Source organism: Bos indicus, chromosome 6 (assembly GCF_029378745.1).
Source record: "Bos indicus isolate NIAB-ARS_2022 breed Sahiwal x Tharparkar chromosome 6, NIAB-ARS_B.indTharparkar_mat_pri_1.0, whole genome shotgun sequence".
NCBI classification, from domain to species: domain Eukaryota; kingdom Metazoa; phylum Chordata; class Mammalia; order Artiodactyla; family Bovidae; genus Bos; species Bos indicus.
In genome coordinates this window covers 112,068,438-112,084,805 of record NC_091765.1, presented here as the reverse complement: position 1 = coordinate 112,084,805, position 16,368 = coordinate 112,068,438, and the positions used below count along the sequence as shown (strand labels likewise).

Genomic DNA, 16,368 nt, shown 5'->3' with positions numbered 1-16,368 from the left:
CAGTACTTTGGCCACCTCATTCGAAGAGTTGACTCACTGGAAAAGACTCTGATGCTGGGAGGGATTGGGGGCAGGAGGAGAAGGGGACGACAGAAGATGAGATGGCTGGATGGCATCACTGACTCAATGGACGTGAGTCTGAGTGAACTTCAGGAGTTGGTGATGGACAGGGAGGCGTGGTGTGTTGCAATTCATGGGGTCGCAAAGAGTCGGACATGACTGAGCGACTGAACTGAACTGAAAAGTTAACCAGGTGTGAGACTTGGACTTTGAGAATAAGACTTGTTGTTGTTGTTCAGGGGCTAAATCAAGTCCCACTGTTTGCGATCCCACGGACTGTAGCACACCAGGCTCCTCTGTCCTCCACTATTTCCCGGAAAAAAACTTAATACATAGTAAAGGGGGGCTGCCCCGATGGGTCAGTGGTAAAGAATCCACCTGCAATACAGGAGACTCGGGTTCGATCCCTGAGTCGGGAGGACCCCCTGAAAGAGGAAATGGCAACCCACTCCATTACTCTTGCCTAGAGAATCCCATGGACAGAGGAGCCTGGTTTAGCTCTGGAAACAACTCTGTCTTGAACCTCTACTCAAACCCTGCATCTTCCTGCCTTGCTCCCTCTGCCCACACTGTTCCATCTCCCCGTTAAGGCCTTTTTAGCCACCTCCCTCTGCCCCGTTTTCCACCTGACAGACACATCTTGCCGGTGAAGTCGCTCAATCGTGTCCGACTCTTTGCGACCCCTTGGACTGTAGCCCACCAGTTTCCTCCATCCATGGGATTTGCCAGGCAAGAATACTGGAGTGGGTTGCTGTTTCCTTCTCCAGGAGATCTTCCTGACCCAGAGGTTGAACTAGGGTCTCCAGCATTGCAGGCAGACTCTTTACCAGCTGAGCCACCAGGGCATCTTCCAAGACCTGTTCAAAAGCCACTTGCTTCTAAACTGTCCTGCCTGCCCCGCCCCCCACCCCCCCCCCGCCCCCCACCCCCCCCCGCCCCCGCCCAGCGGAATTATTCCATCTCCCCTCTGAACTACCACAGCACTTCAGTCATCCCTCTACAGTGATACTTACCACGTGTGTGTGTGTGTGCTTAGTTGCTTCAGCCTTTTTTCTCTTTGCAACACTATGGTCTGTAGCTCAACAGGCTCCTCTGTCTATGGGATTCTCCAGGCAAGAATACTGGAGGGGGTTGCCATACGCTCCTCTAAGGGATCTTCCCGACCCAGGGATCAAACCAGTGTTCCCTGCATTGCAGAGGATTCTTTACTTACTGAGCCACTGTGGCTCCGCCATCAGGGAAGCCCTGATACTTATCATACTGCAATATAATTACTTGCAGACAGGAAATACATGTCATTTGTCTTTGTTACTCTTGGGTTCTGTATAGTAACCGACATCAAACACACTCAACGAATGTTTGCTGGATAGGAAATGCTGAAGTCTGTGGATTAAAGGTAAGCAACTTAAGATAAGCATTATAATTTAGAATAGGGAACTTGACTTCATCAGAAGAAAAATAACATTACAAGCTTTATGCTAAGTCGACATTTAACTTCAACCTAAAATACCCCCAAGAGTATTCATACTTAAAACCTCCTAAGTCTAAAACTGAAAGGAAACTTCAAGAAAATATAGCCCATCCTCTGCTATCAGGTTAAGACCCAGAGCTCATCCCAAGGACTAGTAATGTCTTCAGACTCAGTGAAGCTTTTCCAGCCTACTGCCATCACTTGATGTTAGATTGTAGAATCTTGTCCCATCCTTGTACTAAGTCGCTTCAGTCATGTCTGACCCTTTGCAACGCTATGGACTGCAGCCTGCCAGGCTCCTCTGTCCACAGGATTCTCCAGAAAAGAATACTGGAGTGGGTTGCTAAGCCCTCCTCCAGAGAATTGTCCCAACCCAGGGATCGAACCTGTGTCTCTTACGTCTCCTGCATTTGCAGGCAGGTTGTTTACCTGGGAAGCCAATGGGGAAGCCAGATTGTAAAGTCTGTGCTGTGCTTAGTCACTCAGTCATGTCTAACTCTTTGTGAGCCCATGGACTGTAGCCTACCAGGCTCCTCTGTCCATGGGGATTCTCTAGGCGAGAATACTAGAGTGGTTGCCATGCACTCCTCCAAGGGATCTTCCCAATCCAGGGATTGAACCCAGGTCTCCCACATTGCAGGCGGATTCTTTACCATCTGAACCATCAGGAAAGCCTTTGTAAGGTCTACTTCCAAATAAAGATGCCACCCACTCTGGTACAGAAGCAAAACAGATTGTTTTGAGAAAACCATCAGCTAGCTAGCAATAAATGCTTGCATGGATGAATCCACCTGTGTGTTTATGTAAGTCCCTTAAGAATCAACGGACACTGCCTATCTGAAAGTTTAGTTTAAAAATTACAGATTCTGAAAAAAAGAAAACCACTCCTAATATATTGTTTTTAAAAATACAACTTAACAATCCCCACAAATACAAAGAAAATGATTTGCTTTCAAGGGAGAAGCCAATTATACTACTCTCTATAAAACAGAACATTGTCTATAAAATACCAGTGAAGAGACCATATCGTACCAATTAGGCTTTCTCTATGGAACATTATTACAATGTAAAAAGGAAATAAACGGCCGAAGATTTAGAGTGAATATTAAGTTGCCCAAACTCATCAGAATCAACTTATTTTTGAATCTGTAATTACTTAGTACAAGAATGATTTTATTGTCTGCACTAAGATAAACTGGAAACTATGAAAGAGAATAATAAGCTTGTAAAAATAAACTCAGATTGCATGAAACTGAATAATATCTACAAAAAGGATATCTAGCTAACCATGTCAGATCATAAACTCCAGAATGATACATATTAAAACTGAATAAAATAATAAAAATAGCTTGCAGGACTAGAAATGAATTTTTATTTGTATATTGTGTTACTACAGAGCTAAGAAAAGGTCAGAGTTAAAGTCAAGAGATGATAAATAATGATCAACATCTGATTTAGCTTGTTTCCTTAGCAATCAGATATTTATGTGTGAATTACCCCTGCCACATTTGTAACCCCAGCATATATCTGTCACTGGTGGGCATAGGCACAAGGCAATGTGAATTAATATTAGTATCACCTTAGGCAAAGCATAATTAAGAGGATAAAACTGTCCCAAGAAAGTAATGCTCAATGCCCAAGAAAGTAAAGCCACAAGACACGTTTTCTTTTTATTGCTGTTTTTAAGAACTAGCTATAATAATGTTTTTCTCCATGAAACTGTACACCTAAGCTAAGGTACTTATTAAGCGTTCATATGGAAGATAAGGAGGTAAAAGTTGTGCAGTATTTGAAATTGATACTAAATTAGAAAAATATCGGAAACCAAAAAAGGATTTTACATATAAACGTAAATTTAGAATATTGAAAAGGAGATTACGACAGATGCTTATAAAAAAGCAATTTGAAAATTCAAGGCCTTAAACTCATACAAATTTCTAAAGCCTGGATAGCAAAAACCCTTTTAAAAAAGGATTATTTTGAAACGCTATTATTTTGGTATCAAAGACCAAAAAGAGATAAATACTTGGGTTTGCACAAGAAGAGGCAAAATTTAAATAATCGATGTTAATAAGAAACAAGGGGTACATTCACTTCTAACTATATCAGAAACAAAGAGGAGAAATGGAAAAAAATATTAGAGTGGAAATACTGATTCATGAGCAGAAGGGAAACTAATTACAAGGGCAGGGCTGCCTGATCACAGCCGAAGGGAACTTAAAAGGGCATGGAAGTCAAGAGAAACTGCACTCAGTTACTCTGATCCAAGAGAGCTCAACTAGAGACACTAAAAGAAACATTGACCTGAATAGCATGTGAGGTCTTCTGACTACCAACTACGACTCGGTAACTGGCCAGAAGAAGCAATAAATAACTCACCACCAGGGAATAATGGAAACAGGACAATAAAAACAAAAACATTCTGAAAGGCAAAATCCAACATGAACTAAGAGATAAATCAAATCTTCTCTGCTGCATGATTCCTAAAATTAAAACCTTTGGTAGCTAGAATCCTAATGAAGGATTTTGACAGTTATCAACGGTTCAGTCTGCAAATGGATTCTTGTTAATTAACTGACTAAATGATTAAAACCACTCTAAACACGACACATCTGTTTTTTTAATCGGGATAATGAAAAATGAACAATGTTTTTCCCCTCAAAGAGAGAACTCTGGACTGCACAGTTTGCTAAGCCATCACTATAGTCTCTCCCATCAGTATTTCAGAATTTTCCAGAAATTTAAAATTTCATATGAAACAAACCTTATAACTGATCATGAATAAAAGGTCTCATTAGCCAATAAAATATGGGTTTATGTTCATACACTTTTATTACATAAACAGAACCTACTTTTAGGTCTTCAGAACAGAGTATCTTTTATGAAGCATCTCTTGTAACAAAATACAGTTTTCAGTAGGTCCTGTTTAAAATGGTGTGAGTCCTATATTCTTGTGCCAGAGAAAAGCTTTTAGAAATAAGATTTTGCTCATGAGCATTTTAGTTAAGTTGTACCAGGTACATTAGAATCAAAGGCACATCATTCAATTTCTGCTACATCTCCCAGAAACAAGCTGAGTTGATGTTCTTCAGAAATTCATGGAGTAAAGCCCAGACAGGATAAAACATAAGCGTCAGTCCAAAAATGATTACTGAAGAAAGGAAATATTATTACTGAAACTCAGAGATTCAATAAACTCACATGAATTTACTGCAAAGGCTTGCTCTGGGGCCCATAGTATATTTTATTTCTTTAGAACTTCAGTTGCAAAGCTGCTCGGATTTTTTAAAAACATCAATTCATACATTTTTCTCAGAAAGAAAATGGCAGATGAATTAACTTCAGCACTACATTTTGTGAATTAGATCCATGGTATTTATGGTTTAGAGAATAGAAGTCATGTATTGCTGAAATCAATTTTCAATTGGGAAATGCAGAATTCTTTTCAACTGTACTCTATTCATTGGAGAAGGAAATGGCAACCCACTCCAGTGTTCTTGCCTGGAGAATCCCATGGACGGGGGAGCCTGTGGGCTGCCGTCTATGGGGTCGCACAGAGTCGGACCCGACTGAAGTGACTTAGCAGCAGTACTCTATTTGGTGGTTGAATCTATACTACCAAAATGAATGTTACAGCAGTAATCATCTCAAATACTGGGTTGGGCCAAAAAGTTTGTTTGGGGGTTTTTCGTAAGATGTTTATAACCCAAACGAACTTTTTGGCCAACCCAGTACCTCTTCAGTTGCTGTTCAATGCCACCTTCAAGTGGTATTCTTAGACTTACGTGTGCACAGGTCCAGTATAAGAAATTTACAAAAGTCCTGGGGCTAGGACTGGAAAGGTCAGTGGGAACCATCAGTTCTCACACACAGGGATGAAGAACTGATGCTTACATCATGAAGGGACATTAAAGATAACACACCTTTGATGTGCTATCAACAAAGTTGTGTGCCTGCATGCTCAATCTCTAAGTCGTGTCCGACTCTGTGAACCCATGAACTTTGGCCTGCCACACTCCCCTGTCCATGGGATTTTCCAGACAAGAATACTGGAGTGGGTAGCCATTTCCTTCTCCAGGGGATCTTTCCCGACCCAGGGATGGAACCCACATCTCCTGCATTGGCAGGTGGGTTCTTTACCCACTGAGCCACCAGGGAAGCCTCTATCAATAAAGTTACTGCATTTGAAATCCCTGCATTCAACTTTTAGGCCTGATTACAAAGTAATTCTATAACTAAGGATTTCATACTTTTCTACAAATCTTGAGAGTGTAGGCAAATATCTAGCTTTTTACAATCCAGGGGTCCAAGAATCTGCAAAGGGTTAGGAAGGATTTATCACAAAATTCTACAAAAGGACACCAGGGTAATCTAGTGTAATGCTCTACAGGGGAGAAAATGAAACACAGAGATGTCACATGTGTCACCTTAGGTCAAAACACTGATGGGACAGCTAAAGCCCTGGCTTCTCCAGATTCAGGGTCCTTTCAAGTCAGCAAAGCACGTGATGTTTTTGTTACTCGGGAAAAGTATATGGAGCTAATTTCAAACATATTTTAGGGGCAATATACCAGAAATATTATCAAGAGGTAAGTTGCTTCCTACTCAGTCTAAACAAAAGGAAGCATTCAAAGTTAGCACTAAGGAGGAATAAAAAGGAAAATCTTTTTTTGTTTTGTTCTTTTAACTCCTACTATTGTGTAGGTATTGCCCCATTTACTAGTGAAAGATACTAAGAACCAGAGTTTATAGACTCAAAAGAAAATTTTCTGGAGCTTGAATCCATGGTTCACATACAATGTGTTCAATGTATTTTCTATAGTCATAAAATCAGTTATTAAACATTTATTAAAAATGAAGTTGTGATTTATTTTTTAAACTGTATACACTACTCACCCACTTTTCATTCTTTTTAAAAACATTTTGTGTTTTGCTCTTTTGAAAATACAGCAGCTACATGGTAGCTATTACCACCATTAGGTAAAGGCTACACAGTTAATTAAGAATATGTGTAGCACTTTACAAGCTCTTGATTGAATTTACATAATCACTTATGTGTACATATTAAAATATAATTTGAATGTATAAATCCCTTAAGTTTCTCCACTCCTTGAATCGTTTTCTTTCTATATTGTTTATATGTAAAGACTATTCTCAGCTTCTCATTCTTGCCCATCACTTTCCTCTATTGAAACTATTACCCAGCAATGAATTATTTCTTTCACTTGCAGTTAATACAGTGACATGTTAACAGCATACCATCTAATTGTTGAATTAATGTTTTAAGTTCAATTCCTGTAGCTTACTGTCAACCAAATCCTGCTTTTAACTTATACCTTAACTCAAAATGCTTCTTGATGTGTCTTAAATGGTGAGGGTTATCATGTCTTTTTGAACTACTCCTATTATTTCCTAACAGTAGCATTATAAATCTAAGCGTATACCTTTTGTTCTGCAACTGATAAAGAAAACATTGTATTTTAAGTTCTATTTATTGTTCTCAGAGAACTGTTGGTTTTCTATGCTCTATAACTATTTAAGATTATGTGTAACTTGCCTTTTTGATAATACACAATACATATTTGACAATACCCTTTTCCTGGATTCTGAAATTCTGACAATGGGTTGAATGAACACAAATAAACTTTTCACGTACAATAAGATATTTGACTAATTATCAATACCTAGACAAGGAAAGAATAGTGTTAACTGAAAAAGTTAATGTTCATTTCAAAAATGCTTTGTATTTCCTTTTTGGCCATGCTGAGTAGCATGTGGGATCTTATTTCCCAGATCAGGGATTGAATGCAAGCCCCTTGCGTTGGAAGAACAACCACCACAGAAGTCCCTCAAAAATGCTTTTTATCGTGTTCCACTTCAAGATGGGTTTGTTTGAAACGGTGCAATTTCATAAAACATCAGAGAAAATAATGTAGCGCCAGTAAAAAGATCCACTTGGTGAAAAGTTTTCAGAGTTCCAGCTTTCCTGCTTCTGGTTAGTTCCTCTGCTGAAACACCTTCACACCTGACCTGGACACAGGACTCCCTCCCTTTGCTGACTATTTTAAAGGACAAAGACGGCCTTTAGAACACCTGGTCTTCTTCAGGCCCTTACAGAACAAGAGAGAAATCCATTCCTACAACTGGCTGCCTTAGGAAACAGACTTTACAATTCTTTCCCTTCCAGTTCCTGTGGAGTTAAAAGCAGGGCCCATCAGTCAGTAAACCTGGTGAGACAGGAATTGGGAACTGACAGCAACAAGCAGTAAAAGCTTCCTTCCTCCTGGACAATCGGTAAAAAATAGAACAGGATGGTTTTACTCTATCAAAAATCAGAGAATAACAGAATTCGAGCCTTAAGGAATCTCAGAGGCCACACAGTTTTCAGTACCTTTTGATTTTCAAAATAAATCTGAAGATTTGACCAGAGCACTTGTTTTTGACTAATTTAACTCAGTTTTGACAGATGTAACCAAAACAAGAGAATTTCGTGGTCACAGGGATGTTTAGAAATGTAATTCTCCCAACAGTTCCGTTTTCTGAAGGATAAGGATGTTCCAAAGACATCAGTTCCTCCTTTCACTGGCGCCCGAGGGCCAGTTCCCATCTACCGGGCCTTCCTGGTCCAGCTAGGTCCCTCACCCCCTACCCCTCGACCTGCTCTTAAATCTGTGAGGCAGCTGTCCTCTCTGCATGGAGCCCAGAACAGCCCACTCTGAGTCTGCAACCAGGTGGGTACCCGCTGGCGCCAACAGAACCCTCAAGGTCTCTGATGAACCACCACGAGGTCGATTTTTGCTCTGTTCACAACCCGCTTGTATCTATCAGAGCTTCCCTGGGGGTTCAGACGGTAAAGCGTCTGGCTGCAATGCAGGAGACCCAGGTTCAATCCTTGGGTGGGGAAGATTCCCTGGAGAAGAGCATGGCAACCCACTCCAGTATGCTTGCCTGGAGAATCCCATGGACAGAGGAGCCCGGCGGCCTACAGTAGTCCGTGGGGTCACAAAGAGTCGGACACGGCTTAAGTGACTTCACTTTTCTATTTATCTATCTAGCTCTCCAGTTGAGGTCTAGGGAACTTCCAGACAACTTAACCTTAAGCGAAGAATTCCAGTTTTCCTTAATCAAAAAGGAACCCCCAGGGGCACAGGTTTTAGTTGGCAGACAAGAAACTGACCGGCCACAAAACCCCCCACCCCCATAAACGGAGCGGCCGGCCCCTTCCCGGAGTCTGGAGCATCCTGACTCCCAGCGGCGGCGGCTGGACACCCCGCTCGCTGCGGAGTCACACACGCCCGAGCTGCCTATGTCGGTCACCCCAAGTAAAGAGGGGGCGCCCCGGTGGATGAGCGAGGGCGGCCGAGAGCCGCATCCTAACCCTAACGCCGACAGGCGGCCTTAGGAGGTCCGCGGGCGCGGAAAAAAACAAACGCAAAAACGTAGACAGCACCCGGCTCCTCGGGCGGAGTCCCTGGGCCCGTGCCCTCCCCGCTCCGCACCCCCACCTGTTGGGCAGCATCTCCAGGGCACCTTCTGGCCCAAGTGCTTTGGAAACTGTCAACAACAACAACAACAAAACCCCAGAGGCCCGGGATGCTGACGGGCGAGCCTAACAATGCAGAAGAGCGGGAGCCCGAGGAGCCGACCCGCGGGGGTCGGGGATCATCTGGAGGCCGGGCCGCAGCGCCGCGGCCGTGCCAGCGGTGCCAAGACCGGGCGGGCGGCGGCGCCGGCGCACTCCGGGCACCGAGCCTGCAAAAGGGGCCCCGGGCGAGCAGCCGGCCACCTTGCAGACGGCGGGCAGCGGGCGCAGCAGCAGCGGCCGCCGCCCCGGGGCTCCTCGGCCGACCCTCCGGCCGCCGCCGCCGCGCGCGGCGTGCTCCCGCCGGGGCCCCGACCCGAGCCCCGGTGGCGCTCGCTCTCCCCGGCCGCGCGGCCCGGCGGCATGGAGCCCGGCGCGGCGCGGGAAAGCAGCGCGCGGCACGGGGACGGCAGGAAGAAGATGGCGGCGGCCGTGGCGGCGGCGGCGGCGGCCGCCTCCTCTCACGCGCCGCTGACGCCAATGGCGCGCGCCGGCCGGCGGGCCGCGGATGGCGGCGGCGGCGGCGGCGGCGGCCCGGGCTCCGCTGAGGGGCGGGGCGAGGCGGGAAGGGGGCCGGCCGGAGGCGGAGGCCGGGCCGGCGCCTGGAGGGAGGCGGTGGGGACGGTTTGCTGTGCTCGGAACATGGCGGGCGTCGGCGACGCGGCCGCCCCGAGAGAAGGCGGCGCGGACGGCGCCGAGCGGGATGGCCGCGCTGAGGCGGAGCAGCTGGGCGGCGGCGGTCACGGGCCCCCGCCGGCGCCTCAGCACACGGAGACGCTGGGCTTCTACGAGAGCGACCGGCGGCGGGAGCGGCGCCGCAGCCGCGCAGGTGAGGAGGGCGGGCGGGGAGGCGGGCGGCGCTAGGCCGCGGCCGCGGCGGCGAAGGGCGGCGAGAGGCGCCGCGCGGGACTCCGGCCGCGAGCTCCGGGGGCGGCCGGGGCTTGGTTGGGCGCGCGCGGAGCCGGCGCGGCTCCCGAGGCGCCGCGGCCGCTGACAGGCTCCTCGGGCGGGGCCGCCGGCAGCGCCGAGGCCCCCGGGCGATAAAACGCCCTCCCGGCCAGGTGTGTCCGAGAGACAGAGAGAGGGGGGCAGCGGCCGGGGGCGTTCGTCCCCGCTCCCTTTTCCTGCTGCTTCTGAAAGGTCTTTCTTTAAAACAAACAAACGAAACAGAGCGCCTGGGGTGTCCTCCCGCCTCGATAACGTTGGCGAGCATCTCACCCCCCACCCCCGGCTCGAGGAGCTCAAAACTGAGCAGCGCGAGGCTGGATTTCATTATCTGTGTGCCAAGGTGACTTGTGTTCTGTTTTCAGCGAACTTGAGTCATCCGAACCTGTTAACTTGCTCTCTAAATAATGTGTTCTTCTGCCGCAGATAACGCGGTGGTAATGACAGCGAAGTTTCAGCTCTTCTGCCCAGGGTATAAATATTTAGCACTCCTGCACATGTTACCTGTGAACTTTTCCTAAACCGAAACGTCAGCCACTTTAAAAAAAAAGAAAAGAAAAGGCAGCACTTGCGAATCCTCCTTTCAATGACCGGTTTTTAAGCCTGTTGTTTTAGTATTGTTTCTTTCAGCTGTAGGATTTTATTCTTGTGTTCAGAAAGTTTTTAAAAGTTGCCTTTGTATTCATACTGCAGTTCTGTTATGGGGCTCGAAAGAAGGGAAGACATTGAGGTGTATGTTTCAGTGAATGTAGAGTGATCGTAGCATTTTAATTCCTGCGTAATTCTGAGTTTTGAAAATCAGTGGAGCCATAACTCCCTTTGAATTTCTTCCAACTACAAATTGTTTCAGCTCCACAGTAGGAGCTGCATTAGCCGTTATTCCTGCAGTTCGTGCTAATAAATGTTTAAGTCCTAAGGCTTACTGCATCATTGGCTGTACTTGTGTATGGAAGACTTGAAAGTCCTTTAGTGCTAACTTGGTCTGATCAAGTGAGATGGTGATTGATTTGCTAATTATCAGAGCTAGACATAGGTTAGCTTTTGTAGAGATCTTTATCTTTGAAAAATTAAGTACAGACTGTGCCTTGTTTTGTCTTTCTCAATGGGACCACTTAAAAATTCTCAACTCTGTTTGGTTAAGTTGTCACTTTAAACTTTTGCTTGGGAGAGTGTTTACTTTCTGAATTGGTCAGATCTGAGTAAGACAAAGGATTAAATCTCTCAGCTGTCTGTTTACTTACTTGGACTTGAAAATTAAAAGCACTCTGGTGCAAATAGAGAGCAATGTGGCCAGGTTTCATTGTAATTTTTTGAAATATTTATGAGTTTCAGGAAATCCAACATTATAAATGTTGCTTGCACGCACAAAAAATGAAGTTGTCAGGAGCCTTTTGATGAGCACAGTTGCTGGGACCCTTAGCACCATTTCCGTAGCCCTGCCCAACATCCCTCTGGATACCTGTGACTGTGGACTTCTACAGACTTCATGCCGCCCATGCATTCTTCCTCATCATGGGTTGCTGAGGGTGGTTTACTTAACATGTTTGAAGCTGGACTTTCAACCCAGAGTTGCGGCAAGTCGTTATCAGGGACACACTTCCAGCTCTGGTTGTTGGGGTAGTTAAGTGTTTCCCCAGTTCCATCCGTTCAGTTGAGGTGAGATGTGTGTGGCAGCCCTTGAGGATCAGGACTTAGGTGAGGGTCCCAGGAGATCTCAGCTGGAGTCACCAGCCAGCGTTGTTCTGTCTTGGCCTCCACGTGGGCCCCTTGTCCTCTCTCCCAGGTGTCTGTCCCTCTCTAGTAGGCACACAGCTCTCGCCACTGCCGGAACCCACTCCCTAACACTGATGCTGTTCTGGTCAGACTCTCCTCACTGGAGATTCGAAGCCTTGCAGTCATTCTGAAAGGCCGTGGCCTGCTCGAGTGCCCAGTGCATTCACCCTGACCCTCCAGCATTGCTCCCTTCCGCTGCTCAGCATCCTTTCCTTCCTCTCCCGTCCAGAATTTAGAAAATTCTTCCCTAGGGGCTGCCCTGGGCCAGAGGGCCTTGGAGTGGCACCACCTAGGGTCCTGTGAGCAGCATTTCTTCCTGAGTCAGATGTCTCCCAAGACTGGATGCTTGCACTAAAGGTGTTGCTTTGTCCATTTTTTATATTCCGGCGCTGCCTCTGATACTCTGGTCTTCCCTCCTTTCCTGCCAATTCAGGGCAACCTTTGTCTTGCCTTTTGAAAGTCAGAATTTTAGTGTCTTGGTGGCCTAAAGCATCAGTTAGTTCCAAAGTCTCCGTTATCATTTCTCCCAAGGAATGTAGGACTTGTATAAATTAGATGTTTGTTGGCCTGTCCTAACCATCCAAGATCCTGTAAATGAATATACAGATCAGGTAATTAGCCACACCCTATCAGTCCAAGGAAAATAATTCAGAACATAGTGTTTGAGGTTCCTAGTTTTATTTTGTACTTGTCCGTGTTTATGTATGTGTTTGTAGAATGCATAAGTACGTTAGTTGGTATATATACAGCTACATCAAGGGAAAGCTTTGTTTTTCTCCCTCAAACTCTCGTAATCATTTCATTCACTGAATTCCCTCTGAGTCGTGAGTAGCCTGGTGGTGGGCTGAGACTTTTCTCAGGTCTGGTACTTAAACTGTACCATGGTTAGAAATGCCTAGTTCACGCCTCACTCCCAGTTTCGTTCTCTCTCATGACGGTCGCTGTGTATTTAACCCGCCTTGCCTCACACGGTCCCCTGTCTTGAACTCTGGATGTATTCGTCATCACAGACTGCAGATTCATCTCTTCTTTTTTTCTTCTTAAAAAATATGTATTAATGTGTACACTTAAGAATAGTTAAAATGGTAACATGTATATTTTACTGCAATAAAAATAAATTTAAAAACTAAAACAAAATATGACCAACTTCTATTGTCCTTTTTGCTATAAGACCAGATCATAAGTACATATTGCTGATACTTCCTAGTGATCCAGTGGTTTCAGGACTCTACGCCTTCACTGCCAAAGGCGTGGGTTTGATCCCTGAACAGGGAACTAAGATCCTGCCAGCCAGGAGGTTCCCACCCGCCTCACCAGCACTCCCCCACCCCTCCACCCTGCCAAAAAAAAGCACATGTTGCTATGTGTCCCTGCTTGTTCCCCACCTCACTGCTCTGCAGAAGTTCTAAGTGGTAGAGTTTCTGTATAACCATGTTCCCGTTTAGGAATCTAGGTCCAGCGAGTCAACTTTGGACTAAGCGTTGGGCAATCCATTCTTGGCTTATTTCGGTGGTTGAATTGCTATGTAGACTCTGTGCTTGCCTAATCTACTTGGCTCTGTTTCATAACTCCACCACGAAGTGGTTTAGTATCCGAAGTATTTAAGTTGGCTCTAATAACTGGAGACTTAACAATAGAAGACCTGGTGTAGAATAAACACAGCAGCTACTGGTGAAGATGAAGCAGTGACTATGTAATGCAGGTATTGGAATATGTGTAGGAGCAGGTGTTGCTTATAAAACAAAAGAACTTGGAGTAGGGTATGGGTGAACAGCCAGGTTTCTGACTGTAAATGGCCCCGGTGCCATGGGGCCCATTTCGTTCCTTTCCCATGGCGACTCTTCACTTCTGGAACTTAAACTTGTTACCGCCACTTTTGCTCCTCTTCACTTTCTTTGCATTTTAGACCTCTTGCTTACCTCCATGAGACAGTGGACAGAGCAAGGAAAACTAAAGCCCAGAAAAACCAACTGACGCCTTTTTAGCAGCTCCCACAAAAGATTTCGTCTGGGACTAAGGTTCAGATTCACCATGTCTGTCCTGTTGTGTAACTGAAAATTTAATATGTTAAAATACATTTTCATTTAACCAGTCCTGAGTCGGACACGACTGAGCGACTGAACTGAACTGATCCTCTATAAAATATGTTGCATAGTTATCCTTGTGGCCCGAGAGTTATCCTGATGGATGATTAAAGCCTGTGATTTGGAAAATTATGCCCTAAAGTAAATCAATTTCTCATCTACAAAGAGATCCAGTGGTTTTAGGACTCTACGCCTTCACTGCCAAAGGCGTGGGTTTGATCCCTGAACTGATCCTTAGGCAGTTGTAAAACTGCCTAAGAAATTACCTGGAGTGACCACAACTCTGATACAGATAATGTAAAATTAGCTTCTTTTCTTCTGACAAATGATTGCTTTTCTTTTAAAATTCTCACCTGCTTTATTTAACTAGTACTTGCAAACTAAAAAGCAATGATATGATCTTTGCCCAGGTCAATATCTTGACCTTTTTAAAGATGTTAAGCTTCCATCTGGTTTGCCCTCCGAAATTCAGTCCTAGAAGCTCATTTGGAGCCCATCTTGGGGAATGTTTGCGTGAAAGAGGTCTTTGAAAAGACTATATCATTGACTGTCAAGTTAATGATACTCTGTTCCCATTTTTAGTTCTTTGTAACCTTGTAACCTTGGAAAAAGTCACCCCTCTTTTTGTATCTGTTTTTCCGTCTATAAATTTATGAATATCTTTTCTGTTGTTTACTTCCCAAAAGAGGTTATTTATAAGTAGATTGAGAGCTTTGACAGCTTCAGATCAGATCAGATCGGTCGCTCAGTCGTGTCCGACTCTGCAACCCCATGAATCGCAGCACGCCAGGCCTCCCTGTCCATCACCAACTCCCGGAGTTCACTCAGACTCACGTCCATCGAGTCAGTGATGCCATCCAGCCATCTCATCCCCTGTCCTCCCCTTCTCCTCCTGCCCCCAATCCCTCCCAGCATCAGAGTCTTTTCCAATGAGTCAGCTCTTCACATGAGGTGGCCAAAGTACTGGAGTTTCAGCTTTAGCATCATTCCTTCCAGAGAAATCCCAGGGCTGATCTCCTTCAGAATGGACTGGTTGGATCTCCTTGCAGTCCAAGGGACTCTCAAGAGTCTTCTCCAACACCACAGTTCAAAAGCATCAATTCTTCAGCGCTCAGCCTTCTTCACAGTCCAATTGTCACATTCATACATGACCACAGGAAAAACCATAGCCTTGACTAGACGAACCTTTGTTGGCAAAGTAATATCTCTGCTTTTGAACATGCTATGTAGGTTGGTCATAACTTTCCTTCCAAGGAGTAAGCGTCTTTTAATTTCATGGCTGCAGTCACCATCTGCAGTGATTTTGGAGCCCAGAAAAATAAAGTCTGACACTGTTTCCCCATCTGTTTCCCATGAAGTGGTGGGACCGGATGCCATGATCTTCGTTTTCTGAATGTTGAGCTTTAAGCCCACTTTGTCACTCTCCACTTTCACTTTCATCAAGAAGCTTTTGAGTTCCTCTTCACTTTCTGCCATAAGGGTGGTGTCATCTGCGTATCTGAGGTAATTGATATTTCTCCCGGCAATCTTGATTCCAGCTTGTGTTTCTTCCAGTCCAGCGTTTCTCATGATGTACTCTGCATATAAGTTAAATAAGCAGGGTGACAATATACAGCCTTGACGTACTTCTTTTCCTATTTGGAACCAGTCTGTTGTTCCATGTCCAGTTCTAACTGTTGCTTCCTGACCATATTTGAGTTAGGAAAGCAAGATTGCTATCATTGATTCCTAGTTGGCCTTGTACAAGGGTATGCCTTTGTATTTGTGTAATAAACTTGTAACTAATATCTTAGTGTAACTTTAGTAAAGCCTATTAAGGATCACATTATTTAAGATCATGGAGATTTGCATGTTTCATAGTATTGTCCTAGCAGTTAACCAATATTACTTTCCAATTTTTTAATGGTCCATGCTATTTTAAGAAAGATATATTTGGACATATTACTGAACATGTAAATATATTTATGATTACTCATTACTTCAAATTAATACTTTTTATCCTGAGTTCTTATTTGTCTCTCAGAAGATAATTAATCATAACATGTCTTTGTTCAGGTATGAGGAAGAAGCCATTCATACTGTGGTCTTTGTCAATTTAGGGTAGTGGGTCACAAGCAACTCTGCAGTAGATGTATACTCATTAAAACAATCTGGGCTAACTGATTCAGGTTTATGGTTGATATTATTTTCCCAGTGTTAAATGTTCATGACTGGCAAGGCTCACTTATTCAAATGTAGAAGCTCCTATTTCTATTAAATAGTGAAATACTTCTATTTTACTGAATAATATTTCTTGTTGGTGAGAACTGGATAAATGAGCTAAAATTGGTTGACATCTGAAAAGCTCAAACGGTATTGAGAAAACAATTGGGTTATTTTATTTTGGAAAATAATTTGCACTTACACTATAAAGACAGATGTTTGACATAACAAATGAAAGTCACTCTTGCTAA

The 16,368-nt window shown here is 44.6% G+C and overlaps 1 protein-coding gene across 1 annotated transcript in view; it reads left to right on the top strand.

Moving 5' to 3' along the window:
* The first annotated feature begins 9,450 nt into the window (after nt 1-9,450).
* Nucleotides 9,451-16,368, top strand: part of TAPT1 (transmembrane anterior posterior transformation 1) — a 61,019-nt gene continuing 54,101 nt past the window's right edge. The window contains exon 1 of the mRNA XM_070791840.1: nt 9,451-9,942. Coding sequence (XP_070647941.1) covers nt 9,477-9,942 — 466 coding nt within the window. The 5' untranslated portion in view covers nt 9,451-9,476. The remainder of the gene's footprint in view (nt 9,943-16,368) is intronic.